This window comes from Sander lucioperca, chromosome 23 (genome assembly GCF_008315115.2).
Source record: "Sander lucioperca isolate FBNREF2018 chromosome 23, SLUC_FBN_1.2, whole genome shotgun sequence".
Classification (NCBI taxonomy): Eukaryota; Metazoa; Chordata; class Actinopteri; order Perciformes; family Percidae; genus Sander; species Sander lucioperca.
In genome coordinates, this window is record NC_050195.1 from 2,542,333 (window position 1) to 2,568,688 (window position 26,356).

The window sequence follows — 26,356 nt, forward strand, 5'->3', positions numbered from 1 at the left end:
CTTAAGCTACAATTACAGCATGTGAACAATACAAACTGGGTTTATCATGAGACAAGTGTGTCCGGCTAAAGTAATGATAGCACCATTCTTAAGTTAGTGTGTTTACCCCTCTTTTAGTATGCTCCTATCATAAGGGGCATCAGTAACAAAGTGCATTCAAGCTGCATTGGCCAGTTAGGACTTCCTTCAGTGAACAATCCACAGTGACGTTTGGTGGTGACAAGCGAGCCTAGGTCTTAGCTAAAGCAAAGCAACAATGATTGTTGTTATTTTTTCGTTACCGTTTGATGCATTCGACATGTGGTTTTCGTAAAGTGGGTGTTTTTTCGATGACAAATGGCTTGAATGCACATTGAAATCGCTGTAATATCACACAAATCTTACTCGTCTGAGCAAAGTGATCTAAAATAAAAAATAAAAAACCCATAACACTTCACCTTCCACAAAACAGTCAGAAGATTGTATTTACACACACACGAACCCATGAAAAAAGGGATACTGCAGCTTTTTTACTTTTTACTTTCTTTAAGAAGGGCAATAAAATATATTAAAACGTATTTACAGTGTGTGTTTTTTGGGGACAGAAAACAACAAAAAAAAAAAAAGCTGTGACAGACTGTTATCCTGTTTTGCAGGTATTTATAAGATAATGTGCCCCTGTTTCCGGTCATCATAACTTAAGCCAGGTACAGTAAAAAAACACCCAGATCAACAGAGGAGACCAACTGAAATGTACTAAAGGCACTGTCAGAACCATACGTTGCCATGAATGGGACCCTCACTTTAGAGGGATACAGGTCAAAGGGGAAAGGGGGTATGTGTTTTAGGGTCATGGGTTATGGGCACACCCTGTACGCCACACCACAGGGCAAATCTACAGTTTTGCCGGATATGGTTCATTTAGGATTTTGATACGTCTCTTTCAAAAAACAGCTTTCGTGAACTGATAATTAAAAAAACATTTCTTTCCCAGAAAAAAGATAAATACTTTAAACATTATTAATAAATTGGTCTCAACACCAGCATCCGATTGTAAAAATGAATGAAAATCAAAATAGAAAATTAAAATATCATCTAAATCATCTGTACATATTTTTTTTTCTTCTGTATTTTATTTGTACACAGTGTCCCCTACTGGTGGGTTCTTTTTACTGCAGCTCCTGAGAAAAGCATGGATCAGTCCAAACCTCCCATTGGTTCCTGAACCTGTCCCTCATCCAGCGAGTTGAGGATGTTGGCAGTCCTTTGAGCCTGTCTACTCGTGGATATACGAGAGGATATGCCTACAGCCAGTCTTGTGCACGCTCTGCGAGCTCTGCACATCATTACAGTCACACCAATGCATTGCAGTCCCAACTCACGCCTCTGAGTATGAGCTCTGTACATTGAGTTTGTCCTTCTTTAGCTTCACACCGTCCACTAGTTCAAAGTTATAGTTCTCCAGGGCTGATAAGTTCCTGTCCGACATGCCGCCGTGCGAGCAGGCGCAGTACAAGACCACGCCGCAGATGGCACCCAAGAAGACGCCCAGGGCAGACATGGCGATGATGGTGATGAGGATGGGGTCGAGCGTCTTCAGCATGTTGCCCGCTCCGCTGATCTGGTTGGTCTCCACAAAGTCTGGGTATTCGGTGATCTCTTCAACTGGAGTGGAGAGACAGAAGCACAAGAGGAGAGTGAGATGTGAGGTATAACATAACATAGTCTCGCTTTGCCAGACCTTCCTCCACAGCGCTACGGAGGAGGGTCTGGTTAGTCCACACAGCATTCTTGGGATGGGAGAAAAAACGTGCTCTGGTTTATTGGCATTTCTTTAAAACCAATCACAATTGTCATGGGCGACGCTAAGCACCGGGCAAAGCCACGGTGCCACTGCAAAATAGCCTCGGGAAGGAACTTGTTTTGGTGGAACATGCGTACGCTCAAAAGTAGTTTTAGTCGTGCAACAGAAAACTCAGATTGGACAGAGAGTCAAGCTAGCTGTCTGGATTTACCCTGCAGAGATCTGAGGAGCAGTTAACCATAGTCCTCACAAATCCACCGCAGTTTAAAATTCCAACACAAAGAAAGAGGAAGGTAACGGACATCCGGTCGAAACGAATGAAATCCGGAGGAATTTCCGGCGGCAACTAGAGATGTTCCGATACTGGTATCTGTATCGGCTCTGATACTGCCTAAAACACTGGTATCGGTATCGGGAGGTACTGGAGTTTATCTGATACCACGTAATAAAGCCCTAAAGAAAATCTATGTTAAAGTAGTTTATTTATGTTCTTTTTCCATTATAACTGACTGTCAAACTGGATAATAAAAGAAAGTTCTGTGGCGTTCATTTTTTCTGTTTGTTCGTGTTTCACAAAGAGTTTAACCTGAGCCAGACCAACAACAAAGATATAAACCATATCACATCCATACAGGGATACTAGTATACAGATGTTAAAACATAATAAAATATATGACACACTGGTATCGGATCAGTACTCGGTATCGGCCGATACGCAAGTTCGGTATCAGAATCGGTATCGGGAAGCAAAACATGGCATCGGACCATCTCTAGCGGCAACGGAGCAATCCCGGAAGTGGAACATCGTGGATATAGACTAAACATAACATAATTATGAAGGGTCTGGAGGTGAGCAAAAAGTTCTCCAAAAAGGATAATGCTAAATAAACCCTCCCTGTGAAATGACTTACGGATTTCATTGAGGCGATCCTCTGGTAGCATCGGCTCAGTGGGTACGTCAGGATCTGTTCAAACAGAAATTTGAATGAAATCCAATGTCGAAAGAAAATATATGAAAAACATTTCAGATCAAGAATTGAATGCAGGCACTGTAACAATGAACACTAAAAGCCTCACCTTTACAGTCCATCATGCTGAGTCCATTGAGAACCTTAATGTCATCCACAGCAATGTCCCCCCAGCTATTTCTCTCCACCAGACCTTCGATCACCACCTTTAAAAAAAAAAAAAAAAAAGCAGTGACTTTTTGGCAACCTTTTCTTGAATGGCACAATAGAAAGAGCATGTGTTTAGTGGCAAATGCCCAAACAAGTCACAGACCAATTGTGATTTACCTGATAGGCTTTGTTGTTGCGGGGCACGAGGACACGCCCTTCCCTCCAGCGGTTGCCTTGGTGACCACTGATCATCCACAGCAGGATGTCAGCCGGTCCATCAACTGTCTGTTTGCGCTGTTTGATATGCAGTGTGCCAATGTGAGGCCCGAACATGTGGTACCAAAAGGACACACACAGGTCTGCGTCCGGGGAGCTGACCATGGGGCTGACCAGCCGAGCCACCTCCGTCTCTTGGGGACTTGTCGCTAAGGTGTAGATGAAGTTCCCTGATCCACCTGTTGGATAAAAGAACTTGTATCACTGACAAAAACTCATGTACTGCGTCAAGAGGTTGACCTTTACTTATGTATGGCCCAATTAAGCGGTAGCCTACAGGGTCCTCACCTGTGTGGTCCATGTTAGGTCCAGTGTTGAGGGTGGGGGTGCCGCTTGACTGGATCTGCCACCTAGAGCCAGTGTCATCTGATGTCCAGCTGCAGAAGGAAGGGTCATTGGCCCAGCCGAAGTCGCAGGCAAACCACAGAAAATCTGCAAATGACAAAAGGTCAAGATCATGTGTCAGGAGATCACATTTCATCATGCGCCTATCCTCCATTACAAAAGGAGAAATTGCAAAGAGCTCTGCCGAAAAATGACCTGGGGGCCTGTCACGATATGACTGCAGGCTACACTTTGGGGCTTCATTCACTCAGCCATATCAGTTACAAGCACTAGAGGGCAGCAAAGAACTGTGGGACGTAAGCTTGAACTCCCAAAGCTGGGTGAGATTTAAAAAAAAAAACAGCTAACTCAGGAGAGAGAAACAGACCGGGACAGTTATGGCTCTAACATGAGAAAAGAGTGAGCCGACAGCATAGACGTCATGTAGACCTTATTTCTTGGCTACAGTTAATGATCTCTTTTAATGAATGTAACAGGGTATATACAAGAGGTTCAGAGGGACTCTAAGAACAGGCACAGCACAAAGATAGGGACACGGGGAGAGGAAGATGGGGTCTGGACATGGTGTCCAGTTGAGAAAGCAACATTCATTGCAACCCGCAGAGAGCTCAGGATTTTAATGAGAGCGGGGACTTGAGGTTTGAAGACGGCTATGGTAACAGTTCCAACAATGCAATCCCCCATGGACACTCACCGTGCTGAAGGAGCCTCAGTAGAGGCACGGAAATGTGTGGGAGCTCAGGCTTTAGTGTTTTTAAAATTGGATAAAGAAAGACTTCTAAGGAACACAAGGGAGCGAGTTGTTTGGGATGTCAGCCACGGCCTTAAACTCCTGCATGAGATGCCTTTAGAGATACAGGGAGGCCACGCTCCAAATAACAGAATATATGAGCCAATATTCCCTTTAATAATGGGAAGGTTTTAACTAGCTTCCACAGGCAACGACTCTATTTACCCATTAAACACAAAGGATGGAATTCCCATGTGGAACCGCATTTCAGACGCCAAGCCACTTTTTTTCGTCGAGACATCTCATTCCCAAATAAAATGGCTTTGGCTTTTTTTTTTTTTTTCATTCTTGGGAGGCTTCGACTAAGGCTACCATCAAGCTCTGGATAAGATGAGCAGCCACATGACTCACTTGGCCATTCGATGGGAATAAAAAGAGACTTTTTCTCGCCGAATGCCAACGGAAACTACAACCTCTGAGATTAGAGTGCACGACACGCCCACAAAAAGAAAGAAATACACAGAACTGATTAACATGCAAGGTTTGAGACCCTTGAAATGAAAAGTCAGACTGATAAGTGTTTACCCACAGAAATAAAGTCATGTTCATACACACACACAAATATACATACACACACACACACACACACACACACACACACACACACCTGCCACCTCAGCTCTCATCTACTGTATTGTAGCTGGTGCCCCAGCAGACTGCAGACAGACCACAGAGCCAGCTGATAGAGTGAAGGGGGCTGGGTGGAGCCTATGGCCCATTAGCCAAGGTCAGACTGGGGCACAGCCTCTCAGCTGGCTGCTGCCTCATCAACCTGCTACAGGAAATGGCACTAAGTGTGTGTGTCTGTGCCCCCCATTTTCTGTGGTCATTTGCATTGTGCTTCCCTGTTTTTGTGTTGCTGTGTGTGTGTGTGTGTGTGTGTGTGTGTGTGTGTGTGTGTGTGTGTTTAGTGTGCGGCAGTGTCGGCCCAGTGATTAGTGATTATGCTGAGAAGGCAGCAACAGAGCACCAGTGCTAATCATCAGCTAGCCCTGCATCACACAACCTCCCTCACCCTGTCAGCAGGAGCCTCTCTGGGCCATATCATCAGCTTTAATAACAGACACACATCAGAGGACCTTGAGCTGGCAATTATTAGCTAAGGTAGGCTTCTTGATAATTCTATGGTAATGAATTCAAAAAAACCTTGAGCAGTTAAATATTTACTCATCACATCCAGCGCTTAATAAGACGTAGAATCATTGATGGGAGAGAAACATATATTGTTTTTTGGCTCACCTGGGATTGTATCCTCTTCAGCAGTAGTGGTCTCTGGCATCGTGGTAACCCCTGTCACAACACAACACAACACAAGACATTAGCAAGGTTAGCCTAGCCTGGCAAGAGTTAAGTTTCTTTTCAAATAGCTGCACTCATGCACTAAATGTATCCATGCTAGCAAGATCTATCTAATCAACACATGCCTTGTCTTTCTCTTCATTCTTACAGGTGCCCTGTCTCGGTATTTCTACCATGACACACTTATGTAATACTTCTGAAACACGTGACTAAGACGCTGCCATGCTCATCATTGGAGACTGCTGGTTAATGGGGAGTGCAGGCAGCAGTGCAGGCTCAGAGAGTTACTGGGTTAGTGGGAAATGAGGCCAAGAGAAGTTAGTGGAAAAGAAGGTGGGTGCATGCATGCGCGCTTGCAAGTGTGCACAGTTAAGTGGCAGATTAGCTGCGGTAATCTAACTACAACAGAAAGAGGTGAAGCTGGGAAAGCGGAGCAGATCGAGTGTGAGCCATGGCAGACGGAAGGGCAAGAGGGGGGCAGGTTTTTTTTTTTTGCAGTCTCATGAGGGCGATGTTAGCACCTGTCACATCGTAGTCATCACCTGTGCCGCTGTGGCAGCTCGCCTGGTCGTCGTCACACTCGTCCGACGGGGTAGTGCTAGGGACTAGCGTGGTTGGCGGGAGTGTTGGAGCTGTAAAGATGGAGAAGAAGGGAGACAGCAGACAACATACATTAGAATTGAAGTTAAACATGGAAAATGCTTTTCTGATTTGGTTCACATTTAAACATTTTAAGCAAACCTTTGATTTATGCTTTTCCTTATTATTCAGAGAAGGTTCGCTGATGTGGTTCATTAGCTATTGCAGAACATTACATTCCTGTTGTTTGGTCGGATCAATGTCGGATCATGTTCTCAGCTTAAATGTTACACAGAGATAAAGAGGAAATATGCTGCAAGGATTTGAAATTACATTCATTGGGCAGACACTTTTGTCCAAAGTGAAGAGTTAATAAGTGCATTTCAACATGATAGGGACTGGAAGTGAATACGTCTTAGATAACCAAACACTAAAAGTGTGTTCAGACTGCCAGGATAAAGTTACTTGAGAGGTAAGGAGTGCTAGCATGGGGTGTAGATGTTGTCTGAAAATGTGTGTTTTCATAGCTAAAATAGAAAATAGAAAAAAAGCCAAGAAACACAAATATGTATTCGGAAGCTCAGCATGTTCTGCCCACAGTTACACACTCTGCTTCAATTAAGGCCTGAGCTATTACAATCATTCCTTTTATCATGCTGTGGAGGTGTGGGCGTATAAATAAAGTTGAAGCTAAAGCATGGTGCTTAGGACTTAGGCGGTTGAAACTATAAAGATGCAGAAACAGGGCTTGTTATTGGCTATAGGCAGGGCCCCTGGCTGACATAGTGGCCTATCATTACAGCCCCACCACACTTGGATGTGGGCATGGCCGTAGATTGCCTCCACGCTCCGCTGCTGCACAGCCGTGTTGTGGTGTGTGTGCAGAGAGAGAGAGAGAGAGAGAGAGAGAGAGAAACAGATGGGGGAAAACTGCCTGAAAAATGTATATGTACTGTACAGTATCTGTGTGTGTGTGGGAGCCAATGCTCTCGCTCTCTCTCCCTCTGCTGGATGAAATATGAGGCAGATCAGCCCCTGTCAGATTCAGGGTGGGGGAGGTCAGGGATGGGGTCAGCGCTGCGTCAGGGGAGCCTCTCACAGAAATGAGGATTTAGCCCTCCTGCTGTGGCTTGCTACACACGTACTGTACACACGTGCTTGTACACACTTCTACAAGCACCTGTGTATGTGCCTGATTGTGTATACATGCCTGTAACCACATATTTGGCAGGGTGATTGCGGTTGCTCCGTGTGTGTATACGTCTGTGTGAGTATGTGTGTGTTTGGCATTAACATTGAAAACAAGCATTATCATCTGACTAAAGCTCCCGGTGGGAGTCCATGAGGCTTACAACGGAATGGGCCTCCCTGAAATCCAATATGTAAATCCACTTAGGGCTAGCGCGCTACACACTCTTATATCGCTGAGCTGTTTCTATGCTACATCAGCTTTGAGAGAGACAGATAGAGAGCTGGGAAAAAAAATAGGGGTCGTTTTAAAGATAGCAAAGTGTGTGCGGTCCTTTGAAAGAAGAAAGACATGCAGAGGTTGGGAAAAGTGCGATGGGGGCCAGGCTGCAATAATCCTACTGGGCCAGGTGGGCTTTCATTTGATTGCCTCTAGAAGTGGCTAGCTATGGGGGCAGCTTTGATGTAACAGGAAGACAAGACAAATGTCCCTTGTAGGGATAAAGAGCAGGAGCTGGGCAGCTGTGGGCTCAACACAAGGAGCCCCCACATCTTTAAATAACCCCGACTGTGTCAAAGACATGAAGCACAAGCTACTTACAGCCATGTCATTAGCTAGGATGATAGATGGCTCACCTGTGAATAGGTGTTGAGTTAGGTTGTCATCATGGGTAGACAATTAATAATCTGTCTAAAACTGTCTACACCAGGAGTGAAAATGTCATTGGAAATGTAATCAACATACGGGAAAAAGGTTTTCACTCTGGGTAGTAACTTTGCCACCATAGGTGGAAACGTTATTGGTAGAGAGATCAGCACTACATGTAGAAATGTCACCACCATAGATAGAAAGAAATAACATTGCTTCTTAACCCCCCTGTTGTCCTCGGGTCATTTGACCTGTTTACAAAAACTTTCTATATTAGAACTATGACAAAAGAACGTTGGAAAAAGCTTCAGAAATGCAGGAAAGAAATCGACAAAAACATTATTTCTTTTTAAACGCTGAAAAAAGTGACCAAAAACATTGCCAAAGGTGACAAAAAAATTGGAAAAAAGTGACAAAAACTTCGAGGAAAGTGTAGAAAAAGAACAAAATGTCGAAATTTCGACCCAGAAAAACACAAGGTTGCATGGTTGACGGGAAGACAACACAAGGGTTAAAAAAACAACAAAAAAAACAAAACATGTTGTGACATTCAATAACTGCATTTAACCCATCCTAAGTATTAGGATTGGAGGGCAGCTGTACATAACGCATCCAGGGAGCAACTTGGGGTTTCGGTGTCTTGCTCAGGGACACTTTGACATGTGGCCAGAGGAGCCTGGGATCAAACTGCCAATCTTATGGTTGAGGGGCGACCACTCTACCCCTGAGCCACAAGCCACCCCAAACCACCCACATTGCAAGACAATACAATAGATTTGAATAGAAGTTCCAGTTTACCTTCAATCTCGCAGCCCAGGAGCTCAAGTCGCAGGCCCATGCCAGCAGGAGTGGCCCTCTCTGGGTAAATTCTGATGAAACGAGTCAGCAGGGGCTCCACCGACCTCAGCTCAGGAGTGTCGTAGTTGCTATTCCCTTCGAATATCTAGCAGGGAAAAGGAGAGAAGGTGCAAGGAAGAGGGGCAGAGATGAGAAAAGAGTGAGTGAAATATTGCTGATAAAGTCACAGCTGGGTATTTTTTTGACTGATACAGCTCTTCAAATGCAGATGCCCCGAGGCACACTTATCCCTGCCTTCTGAAAACCAGAAGTGGGGCATACCAACATGTGCTGGGTACGTGGTAAAAAGAAACAGAAGATGACCAGATCTCTCTTATCTTGCTGACATCTAAAGCACAGTTACATCTTAGGCAAGTGAAGCAGGGAACCAGCGGCAAAGACAGCATGACACACACCTCTGTCAAAAGGCGACTTTCGGCTCCTTCAACTCTGCCTCAGATCCTCCTCAAGCTACAGAAATACACGATGAAAAAGAGGAGGACGTGGGATGCAAGAGTAGCAAGCAGAGGAGGAGACAGAGGACTGATGGAAGTGGATTAATGGGTGTGATCACGTGAAGGAGCCTGGTGCACCTTAGATGCTGGGAACCTCTCAGGCGAGAGGAGAGAGGCAGCTAACTAGGACAGGGGGATATGGATCCTCCTCACTCCCTTCATAAATCAACCATCAACCCATCTGGTTCAGATTTATGCCCTGTCAGGGACGCTTGTAATTGGGGACGGGCTATTGCAGATCTTCTTGGAGGTGTGTGTGATTGTATATGTGCTTGTGTGTGTATATATATATATATATATATATATATATATATATATATATATATATACACACACATTCTTTGTGTGTAAGCGTGTGAATGCATTGGGCAAAGTTGGCGTGTGTCTTCTGTGCATGTGGTGACCCTGGCAGATAAATCTTGGGTCACTTTTCTATGTTGTACGTTCTCTCCTCTCTCGTCCTCCTCTCTTCCCTCTGTTTCCCCCTGGCTCCCTTCGCCCCTCCTTCTACCCTGGAGAGGTTTCACTATCCATTGAAAGGGTTGAACGGTGTGTGTGTGTGTGTGTGTGTGTGTGTGTGTGTGTGTTTGTCGTGCAGAATACAAAGCAGGAAGAGAGAACTGGGAAAAGGCTCTGAGAGACTTGCGATGCTTATCCTAATGTGATTCAAAGCACTGCTGAAATTGACTTAAAAAACGACTCCTGAATGACTCACAACTGCCAGGCACAACGCTCGGGTGAAAATTGACTAAATGTGTCATCATCGGCATCAATGCTCTGATGTATCCGAGAGACATTTTTAGAAGCATTTATTTAAATCATTTCCCACAATGCTGAAGGTAAAAGCCTATCTTTTGGATCGCGTTAGAAATCAAACTAATTCCAAGAACTTCAGCCTCGACCTAAAGAAAGCATTAAGGTGCTTACACACCAACCAGACGGCCGACCGTCGGCAGAAAAGCCAGTTGGACTGATCAGTTGGGTCCCCGAGGTCCAAAAAATGCCTCAGAACACACTGAGGCGACGCCGACTTGAGCGTACGCTCTGCGTGTGCACGAAACGTAATGCGTCTCCATAGCAGCAGGCGGCGCTGCTCTGTATTGTTTCCCAGAAAATGAACACCGGCAGCTGATTGGACGAAGGCGTCACGTGGTTCTTTTTTCTCCGGAAATTCACAGCCAGACTGTCATGGCCGGCTTGTTCAGAATATAATCTCATATTGTACTAAAATAGTTTACCGAAACATGTTTCTGAAAACATTTTAAGAGAGAAATAGGCCACGCAGTTTCTGAATCTGTCTTCATTTCAGATCGACAAAGGTCAGTTTAAAAGATTTTCGTCAGATTTTGAGAGGCTCATCCGCTCGCCGTTTCCGGGTGAGTCCCGACTGAACATGTCGGGTCGGCCAAAATAAAGGCCGACGGCTCCTCAGACGGACGACGGCACGGAACACACCGAACAAACTCGAGTCACCGACCTCGCCAGACGGTCCGACGGCTGATAATCGGCTCTGTGTGTCAGCGCCCTTAAGGGTTCTTTGGTTAGGGTTATGCTTCGGATGTGTAAGCAAAACGGAACACATGTCCCAGTCCATTGTAGCATACGATTAACAGAAGCCACGTAAAGAAAAACTCTCACCTTTGGCTTGCTCCCGCCGGTGTCCAACACCATCCTCCAGTCGGAGCCATTGGTGCTGTAGCCGAGGCGGAACTTCTTCATGAAGACTTTGTTCTCGCGGTGCTTCCCCCCCTGGATTATCAACCCCTTCACTAGCTTATCCTCGCCAAGATCCACCTGCAGCCATTCGCTGGTGAAGGGCTGGGGTTGGGGCAGCAGGGTCCACCCCGTCCTGCTGGTCAGCAGGCGGGCATTCTCCGGTACCCAGCTCCGGTCCGTATGGGAGGATGCAGTGATCTGGTTGTCAGCGATCAAACCTGATACCATGCCCAGCATGCCCAAGCACTGGTACTCTGAAAGACAAAACGGAAAGCAAAAGGTGCTCAGCTTTTTTGATACAAACTAATGACAACCTTCAGAGATGATGGCCAACAAAAGACTCGATCCATATCCAAAAGCTTGATGTTCAACATCATTAACCAATGCCACAAGTCTAGTTTGAGTAAGAGGTTGATATGAAGGGGCAACGGAGATAGGGAAAGTCAAAGTGAGGAGGACAATTCCCCAAACTCTTTGTGATGTTGCTGTGATCTCTCCCTCTATTGTATTTCTCTCTCTGTCTGCAGATCTCATGCATACTAATTCCTCTGCCTGAAGCGGTTGTCTCCAGGCAGCCAATTAAAACCCTCCACCCGGTTGGTGCTTCGACGTCCTGCATTCTGGGAGTGCTGTTCCTTTTCATCTCCCTTATCCAGCCGCACCTCCCTCTATAGGCTCACATATACTGACACACAAAACACATTCTCTTTGTGTTTTATCTGCTGCTGCACTCATCTACCTTCTGCTCCACAGCTGTCAACATCTGTGGGACTGCGTCTTTTAACACCTCGTTGTTTCCCGTCCACATTTTCGAGCTTTCTTCTCATCCTTTTATTCTACTCCTCTGATCTTACCCTATTCTAAGTCTCTGTAGGTGTCGACATCTATGAATATGTTTCTCATTCGTTTCAAAAGGGAGACAGCTGTTTTCACATTTATTTTCTTCTCCTTTTTTTCATAATGCCATCCCTCCATATCAAAAGCCGAACAGGACAGCAACCTGTTGCCGCAGCTCGGAAGCATTGTCGTGTTTAAACCTGAATTTCTTAACTTTCCACATGTTGTCACCTCCGTACAAGTACAAAGATATCCAGTGCCATGCTTTCTAAGTTGTTGCTGGTATCCTACGTAATAAAATGTTATTAATTGTTAAGGAATGACAACATTTCTACTGGCACTGTGAACCAGAACAGATCCAACTTAACCTGATAAACATTTCAAATTAGCAAAAATACATTTTTTGAGCAACAGTGCCAGTTTTTGTGTTTAACCCACTCTCCTCCCACATAAAAGAAATAGCAAATATACTGCTTTTTTTTTATGTTAGACTCTCGCTTTGAATTTTGACGTTACGTTTTCAAGGATTTATTACACTGTTGGAATTTTGAAAGTAGTGAAGTTATGGCCTGAAGTGAATTGTGCCTGGATTATTTTTTGGACAGGGCATTCTTTTTGAAAATGACCACATGACCAAAAAGATTCCATTCAATTCTATACATACATATATTATTTGTCCCTCTTCATGTAACATTTAGTAGTACTAGCCTCATAGTTCTTGTGTCTTGTGGGTCTAGTATTGAGTTTTGAAGCCAAAAGTAGAGCTCACAAAAGTTTCTCCGTGATATAATCACTAGAATTCTGAAACTTAGCAGCTTGTATTAGGGCTACATCTTACTTTTTGTCTCTTCCTAACACTTAATCCCAAGACACTGAGTCAGGGACCTGCGGTGAGCAATAACATATTTACTATCTGGCTCCCACGGAGGGATAAATCTAGGCATTATTACATCTTCTGTGTCTGTCTGTACGAGACAAAGTGCGCTCTGTACCGCTGCAGGACTCAATAGCATAGCTGTATCTGGGAAGAAAGAGCGAAGACTTGGGGAAAACAAGGCCTCATTCAGACTTCTCTCTCTGGTTATCTAAAACAGCTCCTATGCAGACCCGTGAGACAAATCTCTGGTCCTGCACTATAGAAAATCGAGGCTCAAGGAACAAACGCTGGCGGTGCGGAAGCCTCTTGACTGTTTTTGTGGGTTTCTCGACCTTCTTTCTTTCGTCTTCGGCCAAGATCTGTTTGAAACGGATCACAGCCTCTGGTAGAGCAAAGCTAAGGCACTGCACACTGATCGCCTTTGAAGTGGAAGGATATGAGGGAAAGGTATACTGTATGTGCGTGATTGTGTGTTTGTGTGTCTGATCTGAGTTTAGACACTTGGGTGAACTCCCCGGCTCATCTGGAGCTCTTAATTGACTTCAGCTGCAATCACAGAAGCTTCACAGATGACATGCATGCAATGACACACCCAGAGGAACAAACGTGTGTGTGTGTGTGTGTGTGTGTGTGTGTGTGTTTGTGGACTGCAAGCGTGTATATGGTGATACATGGCGGTGTGGGCATTTAGGGTTTGGGTGGAGCATCAGTGGTTCATCAGAGATATTTATACACCATGGCGTATTTACAAACAACAGGGCGGTGGATCTTTTTATTAATGAGTAGCTATTTGCATCAGCAGGGGCACGCGACCATGATGATTTAGGGAAAAACATCTTGCAACATTCTGGGGTACACCTCCTCCTCTAATCTGATGCCTGAATTATGGTCTTGACATCTCAAGTGGAAGTTGGAAAAAATGAACCTTAGAATAGTTTTATATAGCTCTATATAGCTCACATTTTTGTGCACTGTATATACTTTTCAGGAGAAGTGGAGATGCACTAAAAAGTTCATATTTCTTTCAACAAAAGTTCCTGCAGTTATCATAACTCAAGGTAGAACGGAGTGAGTCATCGAGTTTATGCAGCCCTCAAGAGCCTCGCACTTTCTCTCTCTCTCTCCGACAGTGCTGCTAGCCTACAGTGGAGCTGGCAGTGACTTCATAGCACCCAGGGGTGCTGACGTCCTTACGGAGGCCCTGTGGTGACTTCAGTCCTGTGATGTGTTTACGCTCTGTGCAGCGGTCTGGTCGCACGCCCGAAACACACGCCCCAGCTGTAACCCTGCTGTACCCACAGTGCCCTCTGCTATTACATGAACAGCTACACATATGTAATGCATAACTGCATAACTCCACACACACACACACACACACACACACACACACACACACACACACACACACACACACACACACACACACACACACACTTGGCTGGTTACAACTAATCCGGACCCTAACTGTAATCCAAGGCTTAATGCTGAACTAACAAAACTGACAACAAATGGCAGTTTTTTTCTTGTCCTTGTAAGATACGCTCCCTATTCAAGCCTATCCAAGTACAGAAGAACAAAATACACAGGCAAGCACTAATTAACATTCAATACACATGCTCATAAACCCATAGAGATGCAGACAGATGTGCTAAAACCATTTGAAAGTGAGCCGCACACACGCACACACACACACACACACACACACACACACACACACACACACACACACACACACACACACACACACACACCACTTATTACAAATAGCATTGACAAAAAAGCAAAGATGAGAAGAGCTTTTCCAAAAATCAAAGCTCTCTAAGCAAAAGGCAGACTGTCTAAAGAGGAGGGTTGAGACCATATAGATCCCACCCATCTCCATCTCTTTCTGCCTGCCAGCTGTCGGCTCCATTTATATTGAATGAGGTACATCTAAACATGGGGTAACATAAATAGGTAATCCTCCTTCCTGTGCCACTCCTCTATTATGCAGCAGTTAACTTTAGCCTTAGAGCAGAACTCTCACAGAGATAGAGCTTCATCTCACACCTGGCAGAAGTAAGGTGTTTGTGCAACTGGGGCCAGAGTGGGAAATACCAAGTATGTTGCAACAAGAAGGGAGCGAAACTAACATCTGGGCATGTGCAGAAATCCTAAATCGAGTCAGTGGCATCATCTGATCATTGCATTTAGTTAGAATATATGCAGTATAATATAGAGTTGTGCGTTGTCAGTGGCAGCTGTGAGCAAATATAAAGCTGAGGTGTGTGTGTGTGTGTGTGTGTGTGTGTGTGTGTGTGTGTGTGTGTGTGTTCAGATCAGCAGGGATCTGAGCAGTACCAACCTGATATCTTACATCCATACACCTCGAAGCGCAGTGCGATGCCTGTTTCCCAGGTAACGGGACGGATCCGGACGAAGCGCGTCAGCGTGGGTTTGGGCAGCATCGTCTTGGCAACGTCTGTTGGGTTGGTGTTGCCTTGGAAAACCTGTGATAGAGGCGGAAGGAGAGTCAATTATTGACATGTTGAATCGAGATGCTGTTTGGAAATTTGTCTGAGACCTTGGCTGCATTGAATCAGGAAAAAGGAGAGCGAAGTCAGGGAAAGGTTGTCATTCAATGAGATTAAGATGCAGTGAAACGGCAGGAGCTGAATGATTGGTCATATTTGTGTACTGAGTCAAGGTGCATTAGGTAGTGTTGGAAAATCTGTCTTTTCACCGTGGTGCTATGCTATGTACGACTAAACTGACCCCTTAAATTGCCCTAGCGCTTCGTCTTGCGCCATATGTAGCAGCACAAACAGGCTGTGGCCTATGACTGTGAAACCTAAGGCTGTATGTGTAACACTGACAAGACCATATTGGTTCAAGATGCCCTTTTTCTGTCCTCTAGTTCCAGATTTGGTGGAGGTTTTACTGCAGTGTCTTGTTTAAAGGTCAAAGATGCCACTGTTCTCCCCTGGGGTCGGTTGACAGTTTACTATCGCCATTCCAAGAGGCCGACCACCTAGCAAAACAACTCCCCGCAGTCCGTCACAGTTCATTCTGGGTAATTGAATCACACCGGTGAACATGTGACCTTCTGACCCGCCCACGGAGTAGCTGTGAGGCAGAGAGGAATCCAGCTGAGAGGAGCAGGATGGACACACTGATAGAAAGGACCTAAGATGAGCTAAAACAACACCAGCGCTGATCCATTAGTCCATACAGCCTGCCTCTGCAGCCCAGTCCCTGAGCAATACCTGTCAACCACGTCACTAAGGGACCGCAACAAAGTCATCCACTCTCTTAAATGTCACGCCGAGTCTCCTCTCCACTCGCTAACTGTAAAGTGGCTTTTTCCAGAGCTAAGACGCCAAACTGCAGGCTCAGCATGTAGCAAATGGCAACCCTCCGCACAAAAGCACTTTAGAGTCCGGAAAAATACAGGCCTGGCCTACCACGGCACCTTTAAGCCGCCACTTTACAGAAGGGACTGTGTACTTTGGGGAGACTATAAAATAATCAGGCCCGGGGATATGTGTATACAGCAGCACAAACACTTGTTCGGATGCTCTGTTACTGTTGGGAACTTTTTTTTCTTTCACTTGCGGCTTTGCAGTCTTTTACTCAAAAATGCCTTGGTGGTATTTACATGACACACAGACACACACATGCATCTCTGACCCCTCCGGAAGACCCACAGTGGACGGGGTGTTTGCCTCCAGGTGGACAAAACCTGGTCTGAAACAGCAATCAATGGTTACAGCCTGTCACGCTCCGGTCAAGCATGCCATTCCTCCCTTCCCTCCTCTTCTTTTCCTCTCTGTTCTGGATGCTCCTCTACCAGCTGCTCAAACATGACAGGCTTTATCCCTATCCCCTTTAACTCTTGTCTGTCAAGTCTTTTGTCATCCTTGTCTTTTCTTCGTCAAGTTGACGGGTGCCTGACATAAAACAGAGACTACATTCCTTACATTATCCTTTCTATAGCTACTGCAGTGCTGCATTAGCACCGCAGTCTGTGCTGGAAAATACCATCCACTTACAGTATATACTGTGGACGGTGGGTATATTACCATACAGAGGAAAGTGTATAATTGTACGTTGGGAGACAGACACTCAAGTACATATGGCTGGGTATTCCCCCTTTTGTTGAGTTCAAAGGCAACTTGGAATAGACCACAATTCAAGTCAGCTGGCTGCTTTTTAGAGACAGGATATTTCAAGTGCAGTGCATGCACAGCAGTGGCTTTTATGACGCAGTCACTGGTCAGGCAGAAGTAAAAAATGAACCATTATCTAGTCTGAGATGATAGTCTCACGTAGAGCTCAGGAATGCAAAAGTATCTAGAAAAGTTATCCGAGCTTTTCAGATTATCATTTTCAATTATAGTTTTAGAGCCTCGAGATGATGTCATTAGACCACTGCTGGCTAATGAATAATGAGGAACAGGCACTTTGTCTACACCTTTAACCTTAAACATATCATCTGTTTCTACGATAATTCAGATAATTCATTTCATCATTCTGTATGCCAAATTTTATATTCACAAGCAGAAATTTTCTAATTCATCTCCTAATTTTGCACCTTTTCTCATAGAGTTTAAATCTCTACCAAAGTCACTTAGATCGTTGGATAACAAAAAAAAAAACTGGAAACTAGAGCTTTTTTTCCCTGAAACCGCTGTAATGATTATCGTTTGTATTGCTTCGTATGTTTTTTATTTTTATCTTCATAAGTTTGTACACTTGATGTTCATGTGCTATTACTGTTTACCTGATTCTCTGTATACTGCATTTTGTCAATAATAAAAAATAAATAAATAGATGGGCTCACGTTGTAGGAGCTGAAAAATAAATAGAAAGATTTGTGCCGTAAAAAAATAAAATTAAAATAATAATAAGGAACAGGGTCCCCTACCTTCTGTTTGGAGCCTTCCTTCAAAGTGATCCAGTCCTCTCCATTAGAGCTGACGTCCACTTTGTAGGACTTGACATAGTAAATCTTGTGGGTCTCCTGGGAAATGGCGCCCTGGGTGCCAATGGCCGAGACGAACCGCAAGAAGCCAAGGTCCACCTGTAGAGGGTAAAGAGAGAAGATACACCTGAGAAAATGCTGCTTGAAATCTTCAACAGGAGCTGTAAGAATGACAAGATGTTTCCTTTAGGTGTTTAGGAAGATGCTGATTAACTGGAGCAGATATAGATGAAATACAGTGCCTGTTAAAATGCATGAACAATTTCAGTAGAAAAGGCTTTCAATGCATCGTCTGTGTTAATAATGCACTGACAAGCTGGAGAGTTAAAAATATAAGCCCACTATTAGAATCACCTCTGGCCACAGCTACCTGGAATTTAATAAACAGCAATGAAATGATATTCACATTAATGAAAGAGACACAGGATGACAACTTAATTTCCTGAGAGGGGAGACAAGAGCTTATCGGATAAAAGTGAATGTTGAATAGAGCGAGGTCTGCAATCACATTATCAAAATTAGTCAGGAGGAAAGAGAGATACAGAAACGTTGAATATCAAATATTTTGCCTTTAAAATATGCAGGGCTTTATAAAGTATGGATGGACTGCGGTACATTACTGGAGGGCTTTTATATTTTCACACGAGGAAAGCCAGAGGTGGTAGGTCAGAGAGTGTCTGGGTCTATGTCTGTTCTGTCATTGCATGTATATATATTTTCGTGTGTGTGTGTGTGTGTGTGTGTGTGTGTGTGTGTGTGTGTGTGCTGCATCCAGAGCTGATGCTAGGCAGAGAAAGTCACTGGTTTGCATCAGACCTGTGTCTGTCTGCCAACCATCACTGCAAGGAAAGGGAAAACACACGCACACACAGTCCTCTATATGTCACCCTGGCTTCTGTTTCTACGGTAAGAATAGCCTTTAAACTGGCTTTTGATGATGTTAATGAAGCTGCCTGACTTGACTGGGACTATAAGGCCTGACTAGCAGCCGGGAGGTGAGGTCCGCTATGGTTAGTTCTCGGACACACCAAGGAATGTTTCAGCCACGAGTGAAAACTAATTGTCTCCCTTTGACCTCGGTGGAGGCTCCTTAACCCCACTGTATCATACCTTCATCTATAACAGGAAAATAGTGAGTGTATTGTGAAACTGAAAGGCTTTAAAAGGACTGCTAAGTCCTCAGCGTACTGTATGAAGCAGCGGGCTTCATTTTAACAAGCGTTAACACCCTCTCTGACAGGCTGAGCTGACGTTAATGAGGAGTAATGGTGTTGCGTGCAGACGCCGCAAAAACCCAGCAGTGTGGCAGGATGACGGAGCATTGGTGGAACAGGTTTCCAGATCACGATGAGAGACGAGGCCTTTGATGTTGACGTGAGATGGAATGGCGACCAGAGTCTTGAGTCTTTTTCTAAGGAGATCTTCGGTATGTGCATGTGCAAGTGAAATCCTTTATGTGAGAGAGGGCAGACGGACACGGATGCGTGCACATATTTTAGAAAATCAAAGCCAGTGTGATCTGCCACCAAAAATCTTCATAGAGCCCCAGCATGCTTAAACCATACAGTCAGAGCCAGCTAGCTTTGTCAGCCAACCTTATATACAGTACTGCACCACACTTAATGACTGGGAGCAAAGAGCAGAAAAAGGAACATCTGCATGCCACAGGACGCTGGTCATTCCTGCTCCTCAAATTCACTTCCAGAAGTAAAAAGACATAAACAGATGGGGGCAATAAATGAGGTTCCACCATGCTATTCTCTCACTCTCTCTTGGCTACTCAAAAGGATTTGGATGGATGGAGACTAACAAAAAAGATACACACACGTCACATACAGAGACAGAATACTTTTGTTCCTGTCTACAGGCTTATGGGGCTTATACAGTAAGTCCCAGATTTCTTTTGGGTCCACAAATAGAGACAAAATCAAATCCCCTCAGCTTCAGACGGTTCCCATTTAATAACGCAGGAGCTGAATTCCTCTCTCTTAATGGCCATATGTGCCAGCGCTGGATGAGGAAAGTATAGCGGATGGCAGCGCGGCCCATGCTGGCGTATATTAGCCAGGCAGGTCTTTACCATCTGTGCTTAAATGGCCAGCATGACTCATTTTCAATCTGGACCAATAGCAAAGCAGCTTACTGAAAAGGCTTTCATCAAAAAAAGGTCTAATGGGAAGACTTGGCCTTGGGATTGTTCTCTAAAAAACATCTCATTAGGTGTAATGGAGAAGAAGAGCCTCTGGGAATGAAATGAGTGGCAGGGCTAATTGGGAACACTCATGGGTGCTCAGACTCAAACAATCTAAGACCCTGAGTGTGCTGAAATATGGGTGGTTTAAAGAGGGTTGGATTGATGTATGACTTTAATCAATATTCTGGGCTAGTTGGAAAGTTTTTTTTTGTTTTTGTAAATTAATGTTTTTATTTAAAGGGTAGTCATTTTTGAGGGCTTCTGTGCTATATGATGGGTGTGGTGAATTGGCCAGTTTTAAGGAGCTGAAAACTCTAACATACTTTAGTCATTTGTGGTTCAATAGTTTTAGGGCCACACAAACCGTAGAGATGCCGGGCCAAAAAGATTTATTGTACGTTTTTGGCGCAAAAGCTGAAATTTAATGATACTGAATATATGCGAGTCCAAAAGTGGCATCAGGGTAAGCTATGATGGGATGTGACCAGGAGGAAGAATGATGAAAGAGTGGAAAGAGGAAAGAGGAGAGAGAAGAGTGCAGAGGAGAAAGTTGGGAAGGGAAACAATCCGCTGACAGTGACGCCTTGGAAGATGTGAAGGACAGAAGCGTGGGGTCTCCAGTGAAGACGTGCACAGACTAGATCAATTTCACAGACACGAGCTGATAACAGAGCCTGGGTAATGAGCAAAGCATGATTTATTAACGTCTGCTTGTTAGAAGCAAAGTAGCGAGGACGAGCCTGCGCCAACAGACCGAGGTTATGGGTCAGGGAGAGAAGACTGGCTGCCAGGACGCTTTGGATGTAAAGCACAGTCCATCCCACACCACAGAGACCACAGTGAAAACAAACAGGCCCAGATAATGATTACTAGTGGGACTCCTTTTAGCCCAAAGCCACGGACAGCACTAGCTGAACTATATACATCAACCAATAACACTTGGAAATCGCAAGCGTGTGTGTGTGTCTGTGTGTGTGTGTGTGTGTGTGTGTGTCTGTGTGTGTGTGTAAACCAATAACCAACACTTGGAAATCGCAAGTATATAGTGCACAGTGGATCTCGGGCAAATATATCACTCTCTGATGATAAACTATTTGTCATCGAGCCCTGAAAGGCTGAATCATGCTCAATGGATGGTGTAATCACTGTGCAGAAAGGTGTGAATTATGACTCCTGATTTAGTAACTATAGGGATCAGCTGCATTTTGGGACTCTGCTGATCTAACAGAAAGAAGCTTGTGTCTGTTACTCATATACCATATTGTTATTTCTCCTATGAGAGTGCATGTTTGGACTGAAGCCCACCTAGACAAATGACACCATACATTCTGGGCATTTTGGTGCACAGTAACTCATATCTCAAGGGACACACACACACACTAAGCCGTAAACATGCCAGGGAAGGTAAGAAATCACAGAGACATCTCAGAGTCTTTCCATAAAGCAATGTCAGGCTGATATGTGGACAGGACTTCTGTGCGTCCTTGTCTCCCAGGTGTTTTTTCCTGCTCGAGGTAATCCAAAATATGTTTGACTCTGTGTGTGTGTGTGTGTGTGTGTGTGTGTTTTGTGTGTTCTCTACCTTCCTGTTGTGAGGCAAACCGATGACTCAAAGCCCCTTGCCTCACAACAGCCACTGTACACGGCTCCAGTTGTTTCTAATGACTAATGAAATCCGAGAAGCAGAAAAAGAATCAGTCGTGCTCGGGCTTGTAACATCAGCCGGTTAAAGCCTGGTGTGCATGCAATTAGATTTGTTTGAGGCCTATATGCGTGTGTAAGTGTGGGAAGAAATGATGGGGAATGACAGACGGGCAGTGTGTTTATGTATTTATGTGTGTTTGTACAAGTTTGAAGAGACCATTTTCCAATTATCCTTCAACAGCAGCAGCAGCTGTGGGCGAGATCATTACATCTATCCGTTTCTCAGAGTATTGTCTCTGTGCTGTGTGAGTCAGACGTGCAGCAAGGCCACATCATATGTATTTGAGGCTAAAGCCTAGTCATTGTTGTGTGGGTGCAGTGAGGAGACATGTGGTTTATAAGACCAGGGAGGGGGGGGGGGGGGGGGCTCAGAAGCTTTATCTCTCGCTGCTTGATTGGCTTATAATTGAGTTGCCAAGAAGTTGTATGCAACAATCGGTACTCTGGGAGAAGTTTACCAAATTCTTTCTTTTGAATCCATTTCCCTGCTTCCCCAAACAGAGGGGAGAAATAGCTATCTGTGTGTGTGTTTGTGTGTGTGTGTGTGTGTGTGTGAGTGTGTGTGGGCTGCTGACTGAATAACCGAGGCCTCTGGGGAATGAGTTTATTCGTTTTCCCTCACTAAAAACAACAACAAGAGAAATGTCGAGGGTGAGAATGGAGGGAGCGCTTCCTCTCTGTTCCAAAGTCAAAGAGCAGCTGGTAGACATAGACACCGGCCCCGCGTCCTGGAAACAACCTCTGGAAATGCTTTATGGATCTCAAAAGAATGGTATAGTTAGAAGAAAGATATCCTGGAATCATTCCGGGCCATAAAGTATGTGCAGAGCCTCTAGTCACTTTTTTTCTGCATACAAAATATGCATGTGTATATATAATATAATGTCCTTTGTATATTAATGGGAGAAACATTTTTGTGAACTGACATACATACAGCTACTTTACCATGCAGCTAAAGAGACACTTTCTAGCCCCAGATGCTGCATTTCTAAACCAGCTTTCAGCAATCTGTTCACTCATTTCATCTACTTGGGTAGCAGAAGCTTTTTGGAATAGCCGTATTACCTGAAAGTGAAATTAATTCTCCTTTCATGAAAATTGTATTACTCAAATGCTGCAGGACCTATGAGCTCCGCTCACGACCTTCCATTTATCACGATATTCACCTGACAGAGTCACAGTTTTTTTTAGCCCCCGACACCTCTTTGGTGGCATTAAATTATGCATGTCTTCCCATCTTCTCATTGCCGATCATCTGTTTTCCTGACAAAGAGGGATGTATAGGTTGGACGACAGCTATAATAAAATAAGAGCTTGTGTGGTTTGTTGTGTGTGTGAAGTGAGCTCTGATATGTACTGCCGCATGATTAAACAGACCAGCTGTTAGAGGAAGCATTTAACAGAGAGGTTTTTAAGATTTCCTTCCTTCTGAATCATCTTAAAGACTTTAACTCCAGGGCCATTCCCATCCTTGCAACACACACATGACTAAACGCTCTGAGTCATGATTATGGAACCAAGTAACAGTGATCAGGAAGGAAAGGAGGGCAACCTGAAGGTATGTCATGTCTGGAAGCACCTGACGATCTTATCCCAGGATATACAGCCGTGGAGGACCGTTTAGTGATGACGACTGGCTATAGCTGTGAGGAATTTTTTTTGGCCATAGTGCAGACACTGAAAATGACACTGATTACGGCTGAGCTGCCGAGTTTTCGTCTCGGGGGACTTAAGCAGCGCTGTTTCATTTCATTACATCATGCCATCCCTCATGTTTTCGATTTCTAGTCCCACTTTTGGGCTATCCTCCACTCGAGTGTGCTTCTCTATCCTCCCATTGATTTTCCAATTGAGAGCCAGGCCTGGGAGCAGCGAGGCACAGACAGCGTCCATTGTTTCCATTTGTACGACAGGATGATGATCTCACCGGCAGCTACATGCCAGCCTCCGCTCCTCCACTTTCGCTAGACTTCATCAACCGAGAAGCTGCTGTTAATTACCAGTCCATATTCTAATTACTCATCACTCGGGCACGGCGGCAAGCCCTCGAACAGGGACAGAAGTGAAGACAGACACAATGGCAATGAAGGGGGCATTTCTGCAACTCATTGACCTGGGGTAATTGGAAGCACATTCGGATGAGAAAGAAAAGCAAGGCATGGCAGAGCACGCTGGTTTAGCGTCTGAGCTTAGCTTAAGTAAGACAAACGCTACGGTGGCCGGAGCGGTTGTTGTCATCGAGGAAGTGTGCGATTAGTGGTTGTTTGGTTGGTGAGGCAGTGGAACTCAACCTGTTATCTTTGCTACGTGGCCCATGTTTCACAGTGCTGTTTGCATTATGGATTTACACGTTTTAAACTCCCATGTAAAGCTGTGACAAGTTCCTCAGTAAATGGTTTACTTTACCTTAAGATAAGTATCACATGCAGGAGATAAAGGAGCATACTGTGCAAACAAACACTGATATACTTCTCATTTTTAGTGATTAGACAAGCAAGATGAAAGAATTTCTCAAATGACTGGAGTAAATGGACTCACTATCTCCTCTCATGATTAAACTATTTAGGTTATCAGAGTTATGTAGAGGCTGATAAATACATAAATACCAATGAGGTAATTAAGGTATAATGCATCCTGGCAAGAAGATAATGGCAGAAGCCATTGCAGCTAAATTATACATATGGAGAGCAAAATCAACTCAAGCTAGTGTATGGGATAACGGACTGTATATTGCCATTATGAGATGCTCAATAAAGAGGCTTTCAGGTATTGACAGTTGGGTTCTCTCCAAGACAGTGTAAATTATTCATGTGCGATCAATGGCAGCTGCCTGACAGAGATTCAACCTTAGGTTTTATTGCATCATTCGGATGGTGCGGTGACTCTCGGTGACCATCAGATCCTTTCTCCGACGTATTTGACAAAGCCATTCCACACTATGTCAGCTTCTTTGCAATCAAACTGAGGAACCATCAGTTCTCAGGCCATGACGCGCCAAAAACATATACCTTCCTCTTAGAGGCGTATGTGTTATGTGTCATTCAGGTTTTCCTTATAGAGCCAGTCTGAGTTCATAAAGCAAGGATCAGGCTATAAGCTGCATAGTCTGGGGGTGTACCCTTTTGTTTTTGCTGCAACCTACTGCAGAGACCCCCGTTGTTCATCCTCTTAAGCTTCAAAGACAGTCATGGCTCACACAGGCAGATTATATGCACAAATCTCCCCCTACCCTGATATAGATCTGTAGACCTGAATTTTCAAGAGATCTGAAGAGAAAAGGGAAGAAGAGAGAAGTGAACAGATCTGAAAGGAACAAGGAAAAAATGAAATGAAGGCCTGTTTTGAAGGATTATTGCCTCTTTCTTTACTCCGTCCTCAAGCCACACAGCCCCTCAAAGGACATCTGTCCATCTCTGTGTACACCAAAGGGCTGATTAATGGCCCGGCTAACCCAGCACTCAATGCCGAACGACACCAATCTAATTACCCAGAGAAGAGCACACAGACTCTAGCATCTTGCCCACCTCCTCTCCATGCATCAGAATGAAGCAGCATTAAAATGGATGACAAATCTGGATTATGTTCAGCAAAAAAAGGAGGGCAGAGTGAAGGAAAATGCCCAGAAATCAAAAGGCTGCCTGTCATGAATAATAAAAAAACAGTCTGCCTCAGACTACAGTCAGGGAATGATAATGAAATAAATAATGAATTGATTACCATGCATCTGACGGCGCACTGAGATGATTTGTACGTGCCGCGAGGGGGCCTTAGCTTGTTGCAGCACTACGTACAGGCGTAATGAAAGAGGAATGAAGAATTTTACTCTTTTGATACCACTTGTGATAATTGGACCTCTGCTCAGAGTGCTCGACACAAGTGCATCGCACTCTTTCGAAAACATAAATTACGTGGCAACCACAGACTTGGCTCTTTCCCTGCGTCTGAAATTAGAAATTAGAAGAGCCCCAGTTTTGGTTTGATTAGTATTGGGAAATCAGCATGCCCATCAGAGCACATCCCCTTTAAAAATCCAGAGTTTACTGCCAAATCAAATCCTCAATATGATCAATATTATAGCAGGGATGGTCTAAAGTGGCAACAAATCATTGTGATCACTTGTAATTTCCGCTGACAAAATGGCAAACCGGGGTAGAGAAGCCTTCAAGCCTATGCTGTTACCCTGAATACACATATCTGACTATGAACAATGGATTTTCCTTTCAGAGAGAAAAATGCTTTACTACAACAGACTGTCCAGCTGCTAGAGAAAGTGGTAAGGGAGGCCGTGTTTCATCCTGACCCACTCAGATACATGCCGAGTTCCTCTGCAGGACAATATTGACCTGGCCAGACCCTTTTACTCAACCACAAAGCCAAGAATGCACACATGGGCACACATACGCATGGGAGACTGCACTCAAATCCGCTCAAACACTGATTAAATTAGTCTGAAGGAGCAACAAGGGCCCCTAAGGACAATATTTTCATTGCAATAATAAAGGAAAAGCTTGCTTATGGCCCTCCCCAAGCAAATATTTGGCTTTGGGTCAGCTCTGTTATTCATCCCCTGAGGAATATGTGGGGGCCAAACCTTTCAGCAATGAAGCAAAAAGACTGTAGAAAAACAGTAGAAAAAGAAAAACAGTCTGGGCATTTACAAGGCCTAGAGGCTTTCGGTTAATAAAT

General features: G+C 44.4%; 1 protein-coding gene across 2 annotated transcripts in view; it reads right to left on the reverse strand.

The window, feature by feature from the left end:
- Positions 1–234: 234 nt before the first annotated feature.
- The window catches only part of nrp1a (neuropilin 1a), a 63,566-nt gene continuing 37,444 nt past the window's right edge, over positions 235–26,356 (reverse strand). The window contains exons 8-18 of one of the 2 annotated variants that reach the window (XM_031320179.2): positions 17,716–17,871; positions 15,154–15,298; positions 11,018–11,349; positions 8,826–8,970; positions 6,133–6,243; positions 5,552–5,602; positions 3,466–3,609; positions 3,079–3,356; positions 2,861–2,957; positions 2,695–2,748; positions 235–1,644 (exon numbers count right to left, since the gene is read on the reverse strand). In XM_031320179.2, coding sequence (XP_031176039.1) covers positions 1,358–1,644; positions 2,695–2,748; positions 2,861–2,957; positions 3,079–3,356; positions 3,466–3,609; positions 5,552–5,602; positions 6,133–6,243; positions 8,826–8,970; positions 11,018–11,349; positions 15,154–15,298; positions 17,716–17,871 — 1,800 coding nt within the window. In that variant the 3' untranslated portion in view covers positions 235–1,357. The remainder of the gene's footprint in view (positions 1,645–2,694; positions 2,749–2,860; positions 2,958–3,078; positions 3,357–3,465; positions 3,610–5,551; positions 5,603–6,132; positions 6,244–8,825; positions 8,971–11,017; positions 11,350–15,153; positions 15,299–17,715; positions 17,872–26,356) is intronic. The other variant, XM_031320189.2, reaches the window with a different exon arrangement.